Raw genomic sequence first — 21,924 nt, 5'->3', positions numbered from 1 at the left:
TCCAGATCTGTGACAACTTGTCATTGACAAGACTTGAAGATGTGTGCAACAAGAGGTCTGCAACAACAATAATTATAATACATTTTCCAGAAGTCGTCGATAAATGTCCAAAGTTAGCCTGTGATGGAAAAGTAATTGAGTGCTGAAAATATAGTAAACAAATATAACAAAATAACATAAATGGGGTTTGATTTGTCACGATATATTAATAAACCACAATTTATGTGTCTATATCAATATTGATTGCGGTATTCGTGAGTTTAGCCAAACTCCACCTGGAGCGTCGTTTGGGTCCGCCTACCTGCTCTTCCAGCAGGAGCTTCACCACGCCCCTTTCCACGAAGAGCTTCGGCTCTGGTTGGTTGTTTCGAACAGTGCATGCACGTTTGGCGAGAGCTATAATTGATCATTGATGACAGTGAACTCAAACTTTAGGACATTTTCAAGGAAAACTCCTCGAGATACGGAACACATCATTTATATGCTGGTGAGTTAACGCGAGACGTAATTGTTTCCGTGGCGTGGACGAATCTGTCCTTTCCTTTATACAGCCCACGAGAAAGCAACAAGTGCCCCGTGGCTGATAATTCTCCGGAGTGGAAGACTAACTTATTTCATGTAGTTTCTAAGTTCTTAAACCTTATTATAGTCTGCACAATAGACTAGATTTGGTCTCATGGTTTGTAAATGGAATGCGTGTAATTTGGTAGCCTGCTTAGATGACTGAACTTGTTTTACATTTAATGTGCAATTTGGCCGACATCTCTGAAAATCCATGGGAAAGCGTTTTAAACACACATTTCGAAATGGGCCATGTATTAACTTGCATAATGATCATCCTCATGTCACACAGGTTATAGACGCCCTACTAATGACCGTTTGTTTGAAAATGTTGCCTTGGATACAAACTGCAAGGAACATACATGATTGGCCTTGGACAAACATCCACCTTGCCAGAAGATACTGACACTACCGTGACGCTTGTTAACACTGAGCTACACTGAGATCGGAACACAATCATGGTTACATTAATTAAGTATAGTGGTCAAACGTTCATCCTGCTGCACAGACCCTACGGACGCTCTAGTCTAGAGTGCCTGGTTAAATTGCGTTTACAGGCATTTTAAACTCTGTCCATGGTTAAAGTAGTATGATCATATATTAAAGTGTTGAATTACTTTGGCATTGAATTATGTTATATTATTCAAATTTACCCATGGTGGACATAGTGTTTTATTACATTATAAGACTAATGTTTTCACCTCATGAATTACAGGAAATTACCCATTCCTTTTTACCTCTGATTGGGGATGCTGGTACTACAGTTTATAGTCATCCGTTTATGATGACTATAACTGCGCACACAGTTTATAGGCCTTCAGATTGGCGCAGCGATCTAAGCCACTGCATCTCAGTGCTAGAGGTGTCACAACAGACCCTGGTACGATTCCAGGCTGTATCACAACTGGCCGTGATTGGGAGTCCCTTAAGGTGGTGGACAATTGGCACAGCGTCGACCGTGTTAGGGTTTGTCTGGGGTAGGCCATCATTGTAAATAAGAATTTGTTCTTAACTGACTTGCCTAGTTAAATAAAGGTTAAACAAAAAAATATATAAAAACAAATCTAGAAGTCACAAAATCTATTACTTAAAACAGATGATTATCTTTGGTTTAGTACCGGTGTTTGTCATAAACGGCAGTCCGTAGCGGGATTTAGAACGTATCTGACATTTTCAGGCCATGGTGGCTTGAAAATAAATTGCGCGCTCATCCCATAAAAGTCTCTGGCCTCAAATGAAGGAATGGATTTGAGGGTTAAGCTATCACATCTATCGCTATTTAGAAACTGATGTGAGGTAGTGATTCATTGACATTATCCTGTAAAAAAACCGAGGTCAAATCATGAACTCCGTGAACTTCATTCAGGTCGGAAAGGCGGAGCGCTATAAAGATGCCTTAGTTTCCGAGTTGGATGACCGTTCAAAAACTATTTTCCCCAGTTGGATCTATTTTTGTTGGATCTATTTTTTTTCGCAGAAGTTGTCTTGAACGCTCGGAAGTTGTAGATTTTTGAGTCCCCAGTTGTTTCGAATACGGCATTAGTCTCAGCGGAGGGAGAGAATAGCAGAGGGGTCCACCTCTCACAGTCCCTGCTCTCGCCTTCCTCCAGTGAGACTGATCAGAGAGCGGGGACAGGCTTGATGGCAAAACTCCAGTTGCATAATGGGTGAGCCATTATGCATTTATCTTTAGCTTTTCTACAGAAGTGTTTGATTATCAACTAGGAATGCCTTGAAGTTCACGATCCACTTGTTGGTGACCCCTGTTTTTTATTAATATAAATGGTACTTTATCAGGTAAAAACTACCGAATGAGCCCAAAACCGTGCTATGATTTATTGTTTTTCATGATATTAGTGAAATCATGAAAATGTGTTTGTCCTGGCTACATTCATGACCCTGAAGAAGGCACAGTGATGCCGATACGTTGTTGGTTCACCCAATATATTACTGGGAGCTTGTATATAGTGTGTGTGAGACTCTCTTTTATTAATGTTTATGTCCTGGCTACATTGACACAGTTGAGCCGGCGTGAGATATGGGTCTGAAAATGTACCTCAATGCAGGAATGCGATATGCCACTGTACTCCAAATTTGACCTTTATCTATGGAGCAGTGTGGATAAGGTTAAAATACTACTCGTGTTCCTCTAAAACTTCCCATTTCGTGCTCATGCTAGCTACCAGTAGCCACAGCAGCCATTATGAAATGGCACATGATGTTGAACAACAAAGGATCTGATTGGCTGAAACTGCCATTTTAAAATGGCTGCTGTGTCTACTGGTAGTTAGCATGAGGACGAAAGGGGCAGTTTTCAGCTGTATTTCTATCTGCTCGATGTATCGTTGTGTTCGTCAGCATGCTTCAGTTTGATGTATCATTGTGTTCGTCAGCATGCTTCAGTTTGATGTATCATTGTGTTCGCCAGCATGCTTCGGTTTGATGTATCATTGTGTTCGTCAGCATGCTTCGGTTTGATGTATCATTGTGTTCGTCAGCATGCTTCAGTTTGATGTATCATTGTGTTCGTCAGCATGCTTCGGTTTGATGTATCATTGTCTTCGTCAGCATGCTTCGGTTTGATGTATCATTGTGTTCGTCAGCATGCTTCAGTTTGATGTATCATTGTGTTCGTCAGCATGCTTCAGTTTGATGTATCATTGTGTTCGTCAGCATGCTTCAGTTTGATGTATCATTGTGTTCGTCAGCATGCTTCAGTTCGGCTAACCGAACGAGTGTGCTCGCTTACTTCCTTAAAAGACCTTCGCTTTAAAAACAAGAAACAAGTGGCAATAGTACTTTGTCCATTTTGAGACACCGTAACCAGTATACACTTCCTCAAAATAAAGAATTTATCTAAGTCAAGAAATCAGTCATTAATTTTGGTTTTGATGAAGATTTTACATCTAATTAAGATGTTTGAAGTATTTTTCAATGGAAAAAAATTACATGAAAATTAGTCTCATTGAATGACAAAAAAATACTTTATTGAAGAATCCCTACTTATAACCAATCGCAGACAAAGGGACGTAGACTTTGGCTCTGACCTTTGGCTTGCCTCCAGAAAAAATGTGTGCCCGAACTGCCGAAAAAAAAAATTCACCGAAGTCCAAAAAGTGATAAAACCCCCACAAAATGTCATCATTATATATGTACAAACTCTACCGAACTGTTTCGGCTGGGAATTATGTGGACGCCTTTAGGAAGTAGAGACACTTGTGAGCCCTATTGACAAGAGTGGTGTTGGTCCAATGTGCACGCCGAGGAACTTAAAACTTGTGACCCTCTACTGCAGTCCTATTGATGTGGATCGGGGCATGTTCCCTCCTTTGCTTCCTGAAGTCCACAATCAACTCCTTTGTTTTGCTCACATTGAGGGAGAGGTTATCATGACGCCACAATGCCAGTTCACTTACCTCCTCCCTATTGGCTGACCCGTTGTTGTTGGTTATCAGCCCTATAACCGTGGTATCGTCAGCAAACTTGATGACGTTGGTGTTGTGCAACCATGCAGTTGTGGGTGAAGAGGGAGTACAGCAGAGGACTGAAAACACTCCCTTGGGGGGGCCCCTGTGTGAAGAGTCAGGGGGGTGATGTTGCCAATCCTCACAGCCTGTGGTCTACTCGTCAGGAAGTCCATGATCCAGTTGCAGAGGGTGGATTGTTGCCAGAAGATACCTGGGTCTGTATCTTCTGGCAACCATCCACCCATCATGTCTGGAAAGGAGATGCCCTTGATTTTATTGCTTACTTTTAGCCTACATAATGTTAAGCAATACCAGAAAATAGTTTTATGTCCATTTTAAATCTCCCTGTTCCTTGTTTCCTGCTAGAGGAATACCGTAATAAAGGTTGTGCAGGTGCTTCCCTTTGCTTAAGTGTGTGCTGCTACCTCTGAGGAAGACCATTTCACCAGCAGCAAATGGATCCTAAATACTATACCCATTTTAGAAACTCAAGTAGACCTGCTTATTATTTCTTTAACATACCATTTCAAATCAAATCAAATTTATTTATATAGCCCTTTGTACATCAGCTGATATTTCAAAGTGCTGTACAGAAACCCAGCCTAAAACCCCAAACAGCAAGCAATGCAGGTGTAGAAGCACGGTGGCTGGGAAAAACTCCCTAGAAAGGCCAAAACCTAGGAAGAAACCTAGAGGAACCAGGCTATGTGGGGTGGCCAGTCCTCTTCTGGCTGTGTCGGGTGGAGATTATAACAGAACATGGCCAAGATGTTCAAATGTTCATAAATGACCAGCATGGTCGAATAATAATAAGGCAGAACAGTTGAAACTGGAGCAGCAGCACAGTCAGGTGGACTGGGGACAGCAAGGAGTCATCATTGTCAGGTAGTCCTGGGGCACGGTCCTAGGGCTCAGGTCCTCCGAGAGAGAGAAAGAAAGAGAGAATTAGAGAGACCATGTGTGGGGTGGCCAGTCCTCTTCTGGCTGTGCCGGGTGGAGATTATAACAGAACATGGCCAAGATGTTCAAATATTCATAAATGACCAGCATGGTCGAATAATAGTAAGGCAGAACAGTTGATTTCTGCACCTAAATTGAGCTGTAATGTGAAAACAAATCATTTTCATAGGCATATCTCATATGTAGGACTACCACACAAATTTGTGCTTTGTGCTGCTTTTGTCAGACAACCCTCTTGTGGAAGCTTGTGTGACAGAAATAATAACATTTATGCATAGGGTCATACTTGAGCTCTGGACTGGAGCCAAATGAATGCATGCACGAGGAGGAGTGTGCCCCAAAACAGCCCTGATTCTGCCCCTCTACCCCCTAAACACCATCTGGCTGATCTCTGGCATTATAACTCACATTTTGGGGAAGTGGCATCTCCAGAAGGAGGCCAAACCAAATAAAATCCTGATTAATCCTGCTGACTAATGGGAAGACTGGGACCAGTGAGAGAGGGGAAGTGGAATGGTTACAGGAGAGGGAGAATGGACTGAGACTAAATAAAACCAATTATTGTTTTTGGTCATGAACACATGTTTAGCAGATGTTATGACAGGTTCAGTGAAATTCTTATGTTTATAGCTCCTACAGTGCAATAATACATAACAATAGACACAAATCAATGAAGAAATATTAGCAGGTGCCATGTCAGAGTCTGGAATATATACACAGAGTATACTAAATATTAATATAGAGTTGCACCACCCCTTTTGCCCTCAGAAGATCCTCAATTCATCAGGGTATGGACTCTACAAGGTGTCAAACATTCCACAGGGATACCCGTGTTGACTTCAATGCTTCCCACAGTTGTGTGAAGTTGGGTGGTGGACCATTCTTGATACACACGGGAGAATGTTGAGTGTGAAAAATCCAGCAGCATTGCAGTTCTTGACACAAACCGGTGCACCTGGAACCTACTACCATACCCCGTTCATAGGCACTTAAATATTTTTGCCTTGCCCATTCACCCTGCACTGAGTATCCAAAACGTTAAAAACACCTGCTCTTTCCATGACAGACTGACCAGGTCAAAGCTATGACCCCTTATTGATATCACTTGTTAAATCCACTTCAATCAGTGTAATGAAGGGCTGGAGACGGGTTAAGTAAGGAATTTTTAAGCCTTGAGACAAGTGAGACATGAATTGTGCATGTGTGCTATTCAGAGGGTGAATGGGCAAGATAAAAAATGTCTGTCTTTGAACAGAGTATGGTAGCAGGTGCCAGGCGCACCGGTTTGTATCAAGAATAGGAACGCTGCTGGATTTCTTCACGCTCAACAGTTCCCTGTGTGTATCAAGAATGGTCCACCACCCAAAAAAAAGACATCCAACTGACTTCACACAACAGTGAGAAGCATTGGAGTCAACAAGGGCCAGCATCCCCATGGGATGTTTTCAACACCTTGTCGAGTTCATGCCCTAACAAATTGAGAATGTTCTGCTGAAGGCAAAGGCGGATGGGGGGGACGAAACTCCATATTAGGTCAGCACTACTAATTTGAGGTCGACCGACTATGATTTTTCATCGCCTATACCGATTATTGGAGGACCAAAAAAAGCCAATACTGATTAATCGGACGCTTGTATTTTTTTACATTTAAAAAAATATTTTTTTAATTTATTTATTTGTAATAATTACAATTACAACAATACTGAATTAACTTTTATTTTAACTTAATATAAGACATCAATAAAAATCAATTTAGCCTCAAATAAATAATGAAACATGTTAAATTTGGTTTAAATAATGCAAAAACAGTTTGAGAAGAAAGTAAAAGTGCAATATATGCCATGTAAAAAAGCTAACGTTTAAGTTCCTTGCTCAGAACATGAGAACTATTGAAAGCTGGTGGTTCCTTTTAATATGAGTCTTCAATATTCCCAGGTAAGAAGTTTTAGGTTGTAGTTATTATACAAATTATAGGACTATTTCGCTCTATACCATTTGTATTTCATATACCTTTGACTATTGGATGTTCTTATAGGCACTTTAGTATTTCCAGTGTAACAGTATAGCTTCCGTCCCTCTCCTCGCCCCTACCTGGGCTCGAACCAGAAACACATCAAAAACAGCCACTCTCGAAGCATCGTTATCCATTGCTCCACAAATGCCGCGGCCCTACTTTAAGGTCTCAGAGTGCCGTCACCTATTGAATCGCTATTAGCGTGCATCCCACTCACTAGCTAGCCTTTTCACATCGGTTACACCAGCCTAATCTCGGGAGTTGATAGGCTTGAAACAGCTCAATGCTTGAAGCACAACGAAGAGCTGCTGGCAAACGCACGAAAGTGCTGTTTCAATGAATGCTTACGAGCCTGCTGCTGCCGCCTACCACCGCTCAGTCAGACTGCTCTATAAAATATCAAATCATCGGCTTAATTCTAACATAATAAAACACAGAAATACGAGCCTTAGGTCATTAATATGGTCGAATCCGGAAACTCATTTCAAAAACAAAATGTTTATTCTTTCAGTGAAATACGGAACCGTTCCGTATTTTATCTAACGGGTGGCATCCCTAAGTCTAAATATTGCTGTTACATTGTACAACTTTCAATGTTATGTCATAATAATGTAAAATTCTGGCAAATTAATTACGGTCTTTGTTTGGAATAAATGGTCTTCACACAGTTTGCAACGAGCCAGGCGGCCCAAACTACAGGCACTGCATCGATTATATGCAACACAGGACACGCTAGATAAGTGGAGTGCAATGCCAGGCAGGTGGTAAGAGCGTTGGACTAGTAACCGGAAGGTTACAAGATCGAACCTCCGAGCTGACTCGGTACAAATCTGTCGATCTGCCCCTGAACAAGGCAGTTAACCCACTGTTCCTAGGTCGTCATTGAAAATAATAATGTGTTCCTAACTGACTTGCCTCATTAAATAAAGGTTCAATAATAATAATAATAATAAATCGGCCACAATCCGTGTCCAAAAACGCTGATTACCAATTGTTATGAAAGCTTGAAATCGGCCCTAATTAATCGGCCATTCCGATTAATCGGTCAACCTCTACTGCTAATGTTTGGTATACTCTCTGTGTCTCTGTGTGTGTGTGTGTGTGTGTGTGTGTGTGTGTGTGTGTGTGTGTGTGTGTGTGTGTGTGTGACAGTATATGAATAGAAAATGTGTGTACAGCAGTAGTTATATAGGATGAGCCTTATCTAGAATAGAGTATATACGTACAGTGGGGAGAACAAGTATTTGATACACTGCTGATTTTGCATGTTTTCCTACTTACAAAGCATATAGAGGTCTAATTTTTTATCATAGGTACACTTCAACTGTGAGAGATGAAATCTAAAACGCAAATCCAGAAAATCACATTGTATGATTTTTAAATAATTAATTTGCATTTTATTGCATGACATAAGTATTTGATCACCTACCAACCAGTAAAAATTCCGGCTCTCACAGACCTGTTAGTTTTTCTTTAAGAAGCCCTCCTGTTCTCCACTCATTGCCTGTATTAACTGCACCTGTTTGAATTTGTTACCTGTCCACACACTCAATCAAACAGACTCCGACCTCTCCACAATGGCCAAGACCATAGAGCTGTGTAAGGAAATCAGGGTTTAATTGTAGACCTGCACAAGGCTGGGATGGGCTACAGGACAATAGGCAAGCAGCTTGGTGAGAAGGCAACAACTGTTGGCGCAATTATTAGAAAATGAAGTTCAAGAGGACGGTCAATCACCCTCGGTCTGGGGCTCCATGCAAGATCTCACCTCGTGGGGCATCAATGATCATGAGGAAGGTGAGGGATCAACCCAGAACTACACGGCAGGACCTGGTCAATGACCTGAAGAGAGCTGAGACCACTGTCTCAAAGAAAACCATTAGTAACGCACTACGCCGTCATGGATTAAAATCCTGCAGCGCACACAAGGTCCCCCTGATCAAGCCAGCGCATGTCCAGCCCCATCTGAAGTTTGCCAATGACCATCTGGATGATCCAGAGGAGGAATGGGAGAAGGTCATGTGGTCTGATGAGACAAAAATAGAGCTTTTTGGTCTAAACTCCACTCGCTGTGTTTGGAGGAAGAAGGAGGATGTGTACAACCCCAAGAATTACTATCCCAACAGTGAAGCATGGAGGTGAAAACATTATTCGTTGGGGATGCTTTTCTGCAAAGGGGATAGGACGACTGCATCGTATTGAGGGGAGGATGGATGAGGCCATGTACAGTGGGGCAAAAACGTATTTAGTCAGCCACCAATTGTGCAAGTTCTCCCACTTAAAAAGAAGAGGCCTGTAATTTTCATCATAGGTACACTTCAACTGACAAACAAAATGAGAAAAAATATCCTGAAAATCACATTGTAGGATTTTTAATGAATTTGTTTGCAATTTATGGTGGAAAATAAGTATTTGGTCAATAACAAAAGTTTATCTCAATACTTTGTCATTGCCAACAAAGGGTATATAACAGTCTCCAGCCAGTCTCTAGCCAGTCTCCAGACTTGAACCCAATAGAAAATCTTTGGAGGGAGCTGAAAGTCCGTATTGCCCAGCGACAGCCCCGAAACCTGAAGGATCTGGAGAATTTACCATATCATAAGCAGACATAAACATTTTTACCTTTATCATAAGTAGAAATTTAAAAAATTAACTTATCATAAGTAGATATAATTGCAAATGATTAAATATTTCCAATAGAAGATAAAAAATATTTTAAAAAATTAAAAATTCATTACGAATTGAACTTTAATTGAGTTGACTCTTCACATGGGATGATTTCACTGAACAACAAAAGGGATTATTGAATGATCCCCAATGATCCATCGCATCTCCCAAAAACGTTTTCAACATACATCTGTAAAATGATAGTCTAGAAACTAAAGCTTTGGTTGTATTCCTCTCCGGCTTCCATGTCTTCTCCCTGAACCTCCTCCAATGTCCACCTCTTGAACATCAGACTGAGGCCTCATCTTCACTGTCATTTTCCAACCTTGAGGATGGCTCAAAAAGTCTAAATTTTGCCCGGATGGCCACCAATTTTTCAACCCTTGTATTGGTCAGCCTGTTGCGTGCTTTGGCGTGCGTATTCCCAAACAAGGACCAGTTGTGCTCTGAGGTGGCTGATGTTGGTGGGATTTGGAGGATGATGGAAGCAACAAGGGAAATAGCTTCAGATCCACCAGGTGGCTGATGAGATATGTTGGCACGACTGCCATATTGCATCTCCATCCCAAAGCCCTAGCTTGGAAGTGTACTTCGCCAGACTGCCAAGAACCTTTCCCTCATCCAGGCCAAGGTGGCAAGACACGGTAGTGATGACACCATAGGCCTTGTTGATCTCAGCACCAGACAGGATGCTCTTGCCAGTATACTTGGGGTCCAACATGTATGCTGCGGTGTGTATGAGCTTCAGGCAGAAGTCTTCACGCTTTTTTGATGCATTTCAGAACTGCAGTTTCTTCTGCTTGGAGCAACAGTGAAGTGGGCAGGAATGTATGGCTTTCTTAGCTTATATCTTCAAGCAGAGTCTGATCATCAGACAGGATGGCATCCAGCAAATGAGTAGATAAAGCATGTCTGGTTGGAGGGGTGTATGCTAGGTGAAGAACATTCAGAAATCTCTTCCAATACACATTGCCTTTGAGAATCAGAGGTGAACCAGTTGCATACACCGCTCAAGCAAGACATTCATCAGCATTTCTGACGACGTTTCTCCATTGAGTCAAAAAAACTTCTGATTCCAGGAGGACCATCGACAAGATGTCTGATTCATCATTTTCACCTCAAATAGCAGTAGTGACTTTTGTCAGAGGGTGTTTGTTGTGAGCGCTGAGGGAACTTTATGCACTTAGCCAGATGATTCTGCATCTTTGTTGCATTCTTCACATATGATTTGGCACAGTATTTGCAAATGTACACAGATTTTCCTTCTACATTAGCTGTGGTGAAATGTCTCCGTACATCAGAAGGTGCCCATGGAATTTTCCTGTAGAGATTAGATGAAATTAGTTTTTTTTTAAATATATACAACTCCAGGTACAGAAAAATTGTTAAATAGTTAGATTAATCAACTCCTTTGTAAGATACATTTTTTTTAAATGAAACATGTATGGAAACAGTTCAATTAAGACTCCTCCATTAGCAGGCTCAAGCAACTTAAAACCCACATGGTATCAAAAACTAACTAGCAGAAATTGTCAACAAGTTAGAAATGATTTAGACACACTTTGCAGTAGACTATTATTTACTAGTTAACAAAAAAGCATGTATGTTCTATAATATATATTCACCTCACCCAGTATTGTAATCAAAACTTACCAGAAAGCATGTAGTCCTTGGCTCAGTCAGTGTGGTAGTGTGGGCTAAATAGCATCTCATTCTGTGCAAGATCTTGAGAATCAGCTGTCCATGTGATGGAAGAGTGCACTGCACATGATGGAAGAATGCACTGTGCATGCAGAGGGTTGCAATTCCATTGAATTTGGGATAGTTTAACCAAAAAAATGCCACACGACCTATTATTGCCCTATGTGTATCCCACAAAAACAGGTTCACTGCAAATAACCCTCCTTACCTGACCTTCTGCGAGGGTCTTCTTCAGGGCCTCGGACGTCTTGTAGCTTATCTGACCACTTTGATAAAGCCGGTTACAAATTAGCTGACACGTTAGGCCCATATTTGCGTTCGCATTGTTACAATTTCATTTCAGGATTTTCCTTTTTAAATTTTAGGACAATGGAGAATACAAGTCATACAATTTGAAATGTAGAACTAGTCTTATATACCATAAAATAAAAACTCTGTTCCTATCATAAGAGCATTTCGGCATACACACAGAACATTTCCTCAACACCCTCTTTAAGCAAAAGCCCTTTTTCTATTCTGTTGACATCATCCAGTCATAGTTTCAGATGAGGTCATTAACGGCCTTGTCCTTACAATTGACCCATTTTTGAATACAGCAGCTTCTGCAGTTGTTGCCATCACTGCAATGATCAGATCACAACCCTCTCCTTGATAATCACAGAATCTCTTCCTGATGACTTTGTCAGTATGGCCATGGAACCCTATTCATTCTGGAAAATGTATTTAAAGCAAACGTCAACATTTATGACACTGTCAGGTTAGATCAGTGCTCTTGGCGGTCTTTGGGACATTCTTAGGTACTTCAGTTGGGACTGTCGGGATATTGTTTTCTGAAGGGATGATGTCATCTACGTTGGCTTGCAATTCAGTGGCCTAGTCTATGTTAATCAGCGAGCAAACTCTCCAGATGAATGGGCAAGCTGCCAGTCCTGCCTGCCGCAGCTTAACAGGCACAATCACCCTATAGGAGGCCTAACTCGATACCGGCTCCATTTGACAGCTTTCATTTGGTTGCCTCAATTTCAGACTTCAGTAAATCCACACGTTTTTTTACTCCCTACCAGATGTGTCGACTGTCTTCAAATTTTTTTTTGACAAGACAAACTTCCCAGCAGCCTCAAAGTGCATGCTGTGGAGCAGAAATAGACTAATCAAACCAGGATGAAGTGGGATTGGCAGGTGTCTCCTCAGTTCACACCTAAAAGTCAGAGGGGCTTTCCTGGCGACCCGTCATCTTCAGGACAACTCTTCTTGAAGGACATGGGTTCAGCCTAATGCTGTATGCTACACTTAGGCCTAATCCTGCCTGAATGCACCTACTCCCATAATGAGGGTCCTTCTGTAGCTCAGTTGGTAGAGCATGGCGCTTGTAGCGCCAGGGTAGTGGGTTCGATTCACGGGACCACCCATACGTAGAATGTATGCACACATGACTGTAAGTCGCTTTGGATAAAAGCGTCTGCTAAATGGCATATATATATATGAATACAAGGTCCATTTCCGATGGAGAGGCACCGAATGAAACCTTCAACTGACAGGCCAATTAAGTTGAGACACAAAGGGCTCAGCAGGAGAAGTTGAATGAATGAAGAGTTGGTGGTCTCTGGGGAGAGTGGAGCAGACCCCATTTGGCAGGAGAGCAGGGTAAAAAATAAAAAGCCTATGGCCCCATGTGCTGGCTTTACAGCCCCTTTCCACTCTTACGTTAGACGAGCGCAGCTGTTCCATGCCATTGGTAAGTAAGCGAATCCCCCCAAGTCAATAATTCGCACACACTTTACAATGCACTGTAAAACAAATGAACATGCAACCCCCCCAACATTGTGTGGTCTCCCGCTGTGCGCTTGAATGCAAATCAAACACATGATGTACATCGACTGCAGCTCCATCCATGTGCCCCTGCTACGTGCTGTCTGTAGTATTGTGATCAGTGAGGGTGGATCGTCCATGTCTGGAATAGCCCCTGATCCTCTTAAATGATTACTGAGGCAAGATGTTGACCTGCATGGGGAACATGTGGACAGTCTACCCCTGCTCCCTCATCCATCTGTGTGTTTTTCCTTCAGGACTACAGAGAGGCTTGGTTAATGTTCCTCTACTTCATTAAACCTTCCCATTTACTTCCTCACAAAGGGAGACCCACCATTTCAATTCATTTAAAGGGCCGTCTTGGTTTGGAAGCAGGTTGTAATTTTACATCCCGGTTCTATCAAAAACAAAACGCATGAATCAACATCAAGTAAAATGTTATTTGTAGACTAACAGAGAAATGTTTACTTATGGGTCCTTGTCCAACAATGCAGAGTTAAAGATAAGTTTTTTTAAAAATCTAATGAATTCACCCAACAATGTACCAATGCATAATGTACCAAACAAGGTTTACATTGTGAAGCAATAACAAGCTCCAATGCATATTCATTCAAACATTCATTTTTGCTGGACCCAAAGGTCATTGTTGGAAGACCGGTTTTGATTGAACAAGGCTGCCAAGAGAGAACGGGCCTTGTTCGAGTGTTTCAGCAGCCTCTGGAGAATGTGCAAGGCAGCGCCCCATGTCAAGTGTCGAGCCTTGCCCTTTCCTCAGAGACACTCGCACATTCATATCAGCCAACCCAGCAGCATTAAACACATTCTGTTTTTGAATGCCTCTTTTCATTTCTCACTCCCTCCTTCGCATTGACATTTGGTGGTGGTGTGGATGTGCATGCTGCCCTTTTGGTCCCCACGGGGAGGCATTCTCTCAGCTCGCGCATTGGGGCCCCAGATGCAGCACATTCTAGATACGAGTGCTCCCTTTGTCCTCTGCTGTAAGCCACATACTCCTCTCTACTCAAATTAAAAGTCACCCCGTTCTCTCTTTCTCCCCCTCTTTGTTTGTCTACTGTCCAGTAGTTTAGACCTACTGATCTGCTCCAGGAGCAAGTCTTGCCAGGGTTCCAACTATGGCAGTGCTTGTCACCTTTTAGCAAATCAGGACATGTGCACTGACCTGGGCACCTGCATAAGCATTAGACAATGAACACTTTGGTCCAGCAACTATTCTGAGGGCATCCCAGATCAGGGACAGTCGCAATGTGTAATTTGAACCCTGGCCCTTGCCCTTTTCTCTTCTGTCTTCCCCACACCAAACTTTCCCCTTGCCATCATGTTGTTGTTCTTTTTTTTTGGGGGGGGGTGAGGAGGAAGTGGCTGGTTCCCCTGCCCCCTAGCGCTCAATTTCCATTAGCTCATCGCAGGGAGCTCCCAGGGTAGGTGCAGAGTTGGGGGATGATGGACGCGTGGGGGACGTGGAAGGGGGATGCTGTGTAACAATGGGTGCTTTGTGAGAGGAGGACTGGCCGTCGCAGGAGTGGGGGGCCTCTGCAGCGCTGAGCAGAGCCACTTCATTAGTCAAGGCTCTCCCTCCTCCCTCCATTCTCTCTCTCCTCCTTCTGTCATTCTCTCGCTCGCTGTCGACATAACACACTCTGAAGTCTGGAACCAGCCAGTAGGAGCCTGCGTGGTTTGTGTTGCGCTTTCTGTTTCCCGGTCAGAAGCAGGGTGGAGACGGGTTTTTCCGACTATCTGGGGGTTCTACGCAGCTCTTTTCGTACATGACTACTGTCTTCCTCCTGTCTTAAGGTAATTCTGCTTGTCTGCGCTGCTGTCATCTTGTCCTCTGCCGAGAGCAACGCATCACAGATGAGACATTAATTGATTTATTTTATGCTGTGTCAGAGTAACTGAATGCACATTTTTGTGCACGTAAGGAGCGGTCTATCAGATGACAACAGCGTATTAAGTAGCTGCAATGTGAATCTATCATTAGGGTTGCTAAATTCTGGGAACTTTCAATAAATTCCCTGGTTTTCCAGAAATCCTGGTGGAGGATTCTGGATTTTTTTGCTTCTTCCCACCTGATTCCGGGAATCGTCCAACTGGGATTTCGGGGAAAACCAGTACATTTATTGAAAGTAACTGGAATTTTGCAACCCTATCTATAAAATTGAAATGCGGTCATAGCTCTGGGGTCTTAGTTTGTGCTGCCTGCCCCTTGGGTCTATGGTGACGTTTGAGTACTGGAGCTCAGCCCAGTAGAGAAGTTTAAATTGGGTGGGTTGCTGAGGGAGAAAGGGAGCTGTTTTGGGGTGTGTATATGTTGGGGGGGGGGCTGGCTGTGTTTCTTGTTAAATAAACTGTCAGAGGCTAGTATAGTGCAGCTCATTGTCTCTCGCTCTCGTTCTCACACACACACACCTTTGGGCCAAGGGGATGGTTATGGGTCTGGGTAATCCCCTACATCCTGGGAGGAATGAGGGAGACATTCTGATATATTACTTTAATTCGTATATCTGTTTTCTATCATTTTTATACTTAATAGCCTCGTGTCTGTTTCAGGATGAAAAGGTGAACCTCCTCTGATTGCAGCGATGGCAGTGCAGGCTGGCATACAGGTAAGAAAATGACTTATGAACATACAAGGATTTTTGGAACGTTTTTTGTTGTTCAGAAGGGGTAACTCCTTTTCCCTCAAAGGCCCAGTCCAAAGACCTCTTCTCATACCGTGGTCCCTATCCCTGATGTGTTTACATATCTAAAGGATAGGAGCAGCAGTCAGGTGTTAGCAAAACGGCTCGGCTACAATGGCAAAGCAAAATCGTGACGTTCTCATCAGTTTAGGACCCTTCACGAGTCATTCAAAATCTCTAACGCTTTCCTGGTTTAGTTTGTCCTGGGCTGCCCAACCCTCTTCCTGGAGATCTACTGTCCTGTATGTTTTCAGTCCAACCCTAATTTAGCATATCTTGATTCAGCTAGTTAAGGTCTTGTTGAGCAGCTAATTAGTAGAATCAGGTGTTAAAGTAGGGTTGGACTGAACCCACAGGACGGTAGATCCAGGAAGAGGGTTGGGCAGCCCTGAGCTTGTCTATTCAGGAGGTGGATTGACACTGATCGCTTTACTGTTTTTACTGGTCTATTATCTCCAGCAACATAATCTGTTTGCTCTCAAGGCCGTCTGATATCTGAGGAGGCCAATACCCTGTGGGCAGGGCCGTAACTACATATGAGGACGCAGAGGTCTGGATGTCATACATGTTTTTTAAAATGTTTTTTTTTGGGGGGGGCACAGTCAGGGTCTCAACTTACTGTTGAGTTAGGATTGTAGAATACACTAGGTGCCATTTTGTGCATAAGCAGTTTTTCAATTGTTTACTCATCAATGGCAGTTAAAAAAATGGATTGGTAAATTAGTTTAGCCAACTATCTAAACTTGTTGTAATCATGGCTGAATTACCAACACCCTGCGTGTGCCCAGGGGCCCTGACCTCCAGGAGGCCCTCATGTATTATATTTTGTTAGTCACTTTCACTCAGATATTATATTAACATGGCATAAGTTATGGCAGAATGTGTAGAATTGTAGAACATGTGCTTTAAGTCTACAAAAAAATATCCCCACCCTGTGGCAAAATGTGTTCCAGCCAAGAATTGTCTGGGGAAAAAATTCAGTTACTTTATTGACAAAAAGTAAACAAATGAATTTTGCTGCAAACAGATCCCTCTGTACGTATTAATTGTATAGCTTGTAGGCTATGTGTTTGTAGATGGACTGAGGTGAATGAAGCAACAGCAACCAATGTCATAATGGCGAGGGTTATTTTTGCTGTTCTTCAAATAGCAAATACCGTAATTGCTGGACTATTAAGCGCACCTGAATATAAACTGCACCCACTGAATTTAAAAAATATATATGTATTTTGTACATAAATAAGCCACACATGTCTATAAGCCTCAGGTGCCTACTGGTACATTGAAACAAATTAACTTTACACAGCCTTTAAACTAAACATGGCTTGTAACAAAAATAAATAGGCTTTAACAAAACATGGCTTGTAACAAAAATAAATAGGCTTTAACGAAACACGGCTTGTAACTAAAATTAAAGCAGTAGCCTACCAAGAAAGTCATTGGTCACTATCTTCCTCCTCCTGTGCACTGAAACCAATGAAGTCATCTCCTTCGGTGTCGGAGTTGAATAGCCTCAGAATTGCTTCATCCGATGTTGGATCGTTTTCATTGTCGCTCTCGTCACTTTCATCCGGAGGCAAATACCCCGCTGAGCTCATGCTGCCCCTTCAACACGCAGCAGTCCAGCCTTTCGAAACCCGTTGATGATAGTGGATTTTTTGACAATGCTCCACGCTGTCAGGACCCACTGGCAGACTTGACCATAAGATGCTCTTCGCCTGCGGCCCGTTTTAGTGAAGGATTTCTCCCCACTTGTCATCCAAGCCTCCCACTGAACAGGGAGCGCCACCTTAAATACACGATTTACACTAATGTCAAGTGGCTGCAAATACTTTGGGCCATCTGCTTTTCTTCCCTCGGAAAGCTTTTGTTGTCTTTTTGCACTGAGTCAGTTCCTCACGCTGCTGTTTACAAAGTCTTATCATCGACTCATTAAGGCCAAGCTCCCATGCAGCAGCTCTATTTCTTTTTCCAACAGCCAGATCGATCGCCTTCAACTTGAAAGCTGCATCATATGCATTTCTCCGTGTCTTTGCCATGAGGGTGACAAAATTACTACCGTAATCAGAATGATGGGAAGTTTGAGCGCGCTCGATTTACGTCACATTATGTGACGGTGCTCTGTTTTTTGGCGGTATGAATTTTGCGAAAGCGGGAAAAATCCATAAATTAGCCGCGTTATTGTATAAACCGCGAGGTTCAAAGTGTGGGAATAAAGTAGCGGTTTATAGTCTGGAAATTACGGTAGTTCCCCCCCTGTCCAGACCTCACTAAAACTCAGACCTTGGTTACGGCCCTGCCTGTGGGGTTTCTCCTCTGAGTCAAAGGTCATCAAGAACCATTCACAACTCGGAGGAGCATAAAGGACTAGCAGGTGTAACTCTGGCCCTGTTTGAATCCTTCCTTCCTCTCGTCCTTGACGTTATCACTGATCTGATGTAGGGCTGGGAATTGCCAGGGGCCTCACGATACAATATTATCATGATGTGTCGGTGCCGATACAATATGAATTGCGATTCGATACTGTGATTTTATTATGCTTTGATGTTCCAAACATATTGCTCACCCTATGTCTGCTGCAGAGGGACGAGAGAACCATGACAAAATGAGTGTTGATCAGTCATTGAACTAAGTGCTGAAACCATGTTGGCTTACTATTTTATAAAGAAGCCGGAGAACAAGATTTCGGATGAAAAATACTGGCGTTTTGCCGCAAGCACAGTGAAAATATAAATTATAATATTGTCCAAAATATTATTGTGATATGTATTTTTCCCCCATCACTAAATTGATGTGACATCATTATTAGTGAAAGCAATGTAGTGGAAACATTTTTTTGCACTCAAATCATGTGATTCTGTTAAGGAAGGGTGAAAGGATGCATTTGAGAAGTATTCAAACTCATTGGCTTGGTGTCTGTCTTGTGATCACACCAACATGCAATCGAGAGGCCTAGTATGTGTACATATATGCGATCCACATCATCCTGAATGGCTATTTGGTTTCTTCATTAAGAACGAGTTAGGAATGTAGATTTTCTGTTTAAAATCCCTTTTCTATGTTCCATTAAGAGGGAGCTTTAAAGTCCAATGTTTAAAACTCTTACAATCTCCCTCCCCTCCCCTATCTGCCAGATGTACCAGGATTATGCTGTATTTGTTTACACAATTAGTCTACTTGCCTGTACACAGTACCTTGCCTGTACACTTATTCTGAAAACTAAATGTATACTTGGGAGGAGTCTAAAGTTTTCACAGTACCCAAAACTATTTAGCAATTTTATTTGGACACAGGAAAGGTGGTAGGTATTCTACTGCACAAGGACTACCATTAAGGATCAATTGAATTGATGTCTAACTAGAATAAGCCCACGTGAGGGCTACTAAAGCTTTAATTTCTGTGAAACCTGCATCCAGTCAGGTGACGCTGGAGAGGTCACCACGGGTAATCCCCAATGGTATGGTGGTAATCTCCACATGTTTATGTAACTCAAACACTCCCCTCCTCGTCGCCTTTTCTCTAATTAGCTGTATTCAGTGCGAGCAAGATGGAAAACAACATAAGTTGTGGGGTTGCCTTGCCCAGAGCACCAGCCAGGCACCTTATCCTTAGAACACAGTTATGTAAGGGAGAGGGGGTTGGGGAGGAGGAATTGCGAGAATTTCTTCTAATTTGTGTTTTAATTAAATGTACATCTTTTGACAACCAGACAGAATTTTAAATGCTTTCTACTGAGCAGGGCCATTTATGCTCTCACTCTCTTTCTCTCTCACACCTCTTTCTCTCTCAGATCTTATTTCTCTCACTTTCTCTTTCTCTCACTTTCTCTCTCACTCTTTCTTCTCAGTCTGGGATGTTTTCTGTGACGTCAAATATCTCCAACAGTGACTTGACTCACCCTCGTTCTCTACCCCCACCGAGACCTTTCTGTGAGGCTAAACCCAGGGAAAGTCTCAATCATGATATGCCAATGAGGGTGTGGGAGAGAGGCAGCGATAGCGGATATACTGTCAGCTGTGTGTATTTATTTATTTATTTATTTTTCACCTTTATTTAACCAGGTAGGCAAGTTGAGAACAAGTTCTCATTTACAATTGCGACCTGGCCAAGATAAAGCAAAGCATTTTGACACATACAACAACACAGAGTTACACATGGAGTAAAACAAACATAGTCAATAATACAGTAGAAAAATATGTCTATATCCAATGTGAGCAAATGAGGTGAGATAAGGGAGGTAAAGGCAAAAAAAAGGCCATGGTGGCGAAGTAAATACAATATAGTAAGTAAAACACTGGAATGGTAGATTTGCAGTGGAAGAATGTGCAAGGTAGAGAGAAATAATGAGGTGCAAAGAAGCAAAATAAATAAATACATTAGGGGGAGAGGTAGTTGTTTGGGCTAAATTATAGATGGGCTATGTACAGGTGCAGTAATCTGCTCTGACAGCTGGTGCTTAAAGCTAGTGAAGGAGATAAGTGTTTCCAGTTTCAGAGATTTTTGTAGTTCGTTCCAGTCATTGGCAGCAGAGAACTGGAAGGAGAGGCGGAAGAATTGGTTTTGGGGGTGACCAGAGAGATATACCTGCTGGAGCGCGTGCTACAGGTGGGTGCTGCTATGGTAACCAGCGAGCTGAGATAAGGGGGGACTTTACCTAGCAGGGTCTTGTAGAGGACCTGGAGCCAATGGGTTTGGCGACGAGTAGGGAGCGAGGGCCAGCCAACGAGAGTGTACAGGTCGCAGTGGTGGGTAGTATATGGGGCTTTGGTGACAAAACGGATGGCACTGTGATAGACCTGCATCCAATTTATTGAGTAGGGTATTGGAGGCTATTTTGTAAATGACATCACCTGAAGTCGAGGATCGGTAGGATGGTCAGCTTTACAAGGGTATGTTTGGCAGCATGAGTGAAGGATGCTTTGTTGCGAAATAGATTTAACTTTGGATTGGAGATGTTTGATGTGAGTCTGGAAGGAGAGTTTACAGTCTAACCATACACCTAGGTATTTGTAGTTGTCCACATATTCTAAGTCAGAACCGTCCAGAGTAGTGATGTTGGACGGGCTGGCATGTGCAGGCAGCAATTGGTTGAAGAGCATGCATTTAGTTTTACTTGTATTTAAGAGCAATTGGAGGCCAAGGAAGGAGAGTTGTATTGCATTGAAGCTCGTCTGGAGGGTTGTTAGCACAGTGTCCAAAGAAGGGCCAAAAGTATACAGAATGGTGTCGTCTGCGTAGAGGTGGATCAGAGACTCACCAGCAGCAAGAGCGACATCATTGGTGTATACAGAGAATTGAACCCTGAGGCACCCCCATAGAGACTGCCAGAGGCCCGGACAACAGGCCCTCCGATTTGACACACTGAACTCTATCAGAGAAGGAGTTGATGAACCAGGCGAGGCAATCATTTGAGAAACCAAGGCTATCGAGTCTGCCAATAAGAATACAGTGATTGACAGAGTCGAAAGCCTTGGCCAGACCAATGAATACGGCTGCACAGTATTGTTTCTTATCGATAGCGGTTAAAATATCGTTTAGGACCTTGAGCGTGGTTGAGATGCACCCATGACCAGCTCTGAAACCAGATTGCATAGCGGAGAAGGTATGGTGGGATTTAAAATGGTCGGTTATCTGTTTGTTAACTTGGCTTTCGAAGACCTTAGAAAGGCATGGTAGGATAGATATAGGTCTGTAGCAGTTTGGGTCTAGAGTGTCTCCCCCTTTGAAGAGGGGGATGACTGCGGCAGCTTTCCAATCTTTGGGAATCTCAGACAATACAAAAGAGAGGTTGGACAGGCTAGTAATAGGGGTTGCAACAATTTCGGCAGATAATTTTAGAAAGAGAGAGTCCAGATTGTCTAGCCCGGCTGATTTGTCGGGGTCCATGATTGGAGGTTAATCTGATGTGACTGTAGGATACAAGGCTTGTTCCAGCCTCCAGGAATTCTCCTCCCCTCAGCTGATTTCCTTTCCCTCACTGCAAGTGGAATAGCACCGCAGACATCTAGTAGGCAGTCTCAGAGGACTTGGTTGTCTCGACAATATC

The 21,924-nt window shown here is 42.7% G+C and overlaps 1 protein-coding gene across 3 annotated transcripts in view; it reads left to right on the top strand.

The window, feature by feature from the left end:
• The first annotated feature begins 300 nt into the window (after positions 1-300).
• The window catches only part of LOC118382441 (GAS2-like protein 3), a 29,054-nt gene continuing 7,430 nt past the window's right edge, over positions 301-21,924 (top strand). Inside the window, exons 1-2 of one of the 3 annotated variants that reach the window (XM_052492464.1) lie at positions 301-487; positions 15,748-15,803. In XM_052492464.1, coding sequence (XP_052348424.1) covers positions 15,780-15,803 — 24 coding nt within the window. In that variant the 5' untranslated portion in view covers positions 301-487; positions 15,748-15,779. Of the gene's footprint in view, positions 488-2,205; positions 2,229-14,627; positions 14,992-15,747; positions 15,804-21,924 lie in introns of those variants that run through there. The other 2 variants (XM_052492466.1, XM_052492465.1) reach the window with 2 other exon arrangements.

Source organism: Oncorhynchus keta, chromosome 33 (genome assembly GCF_023373465.1).
Source record: "Oncorhynchus keta strain PuntledgeMale-10-30-2019 chromosome 33, Oket_V2, whole genome shotgun sequence".
Classification (NCBI taxonomy): Eukaryota; Metazoa; Chordata; class Actinopteri; order Salmoniformes; family Salmonidae; genus Oncorhynchus; species Oncorhynchus keta.
Note: the sequence above shows the minus strand (reverse complement) of the source record. Positions and strands in the feature narration are given on the sequence as shown.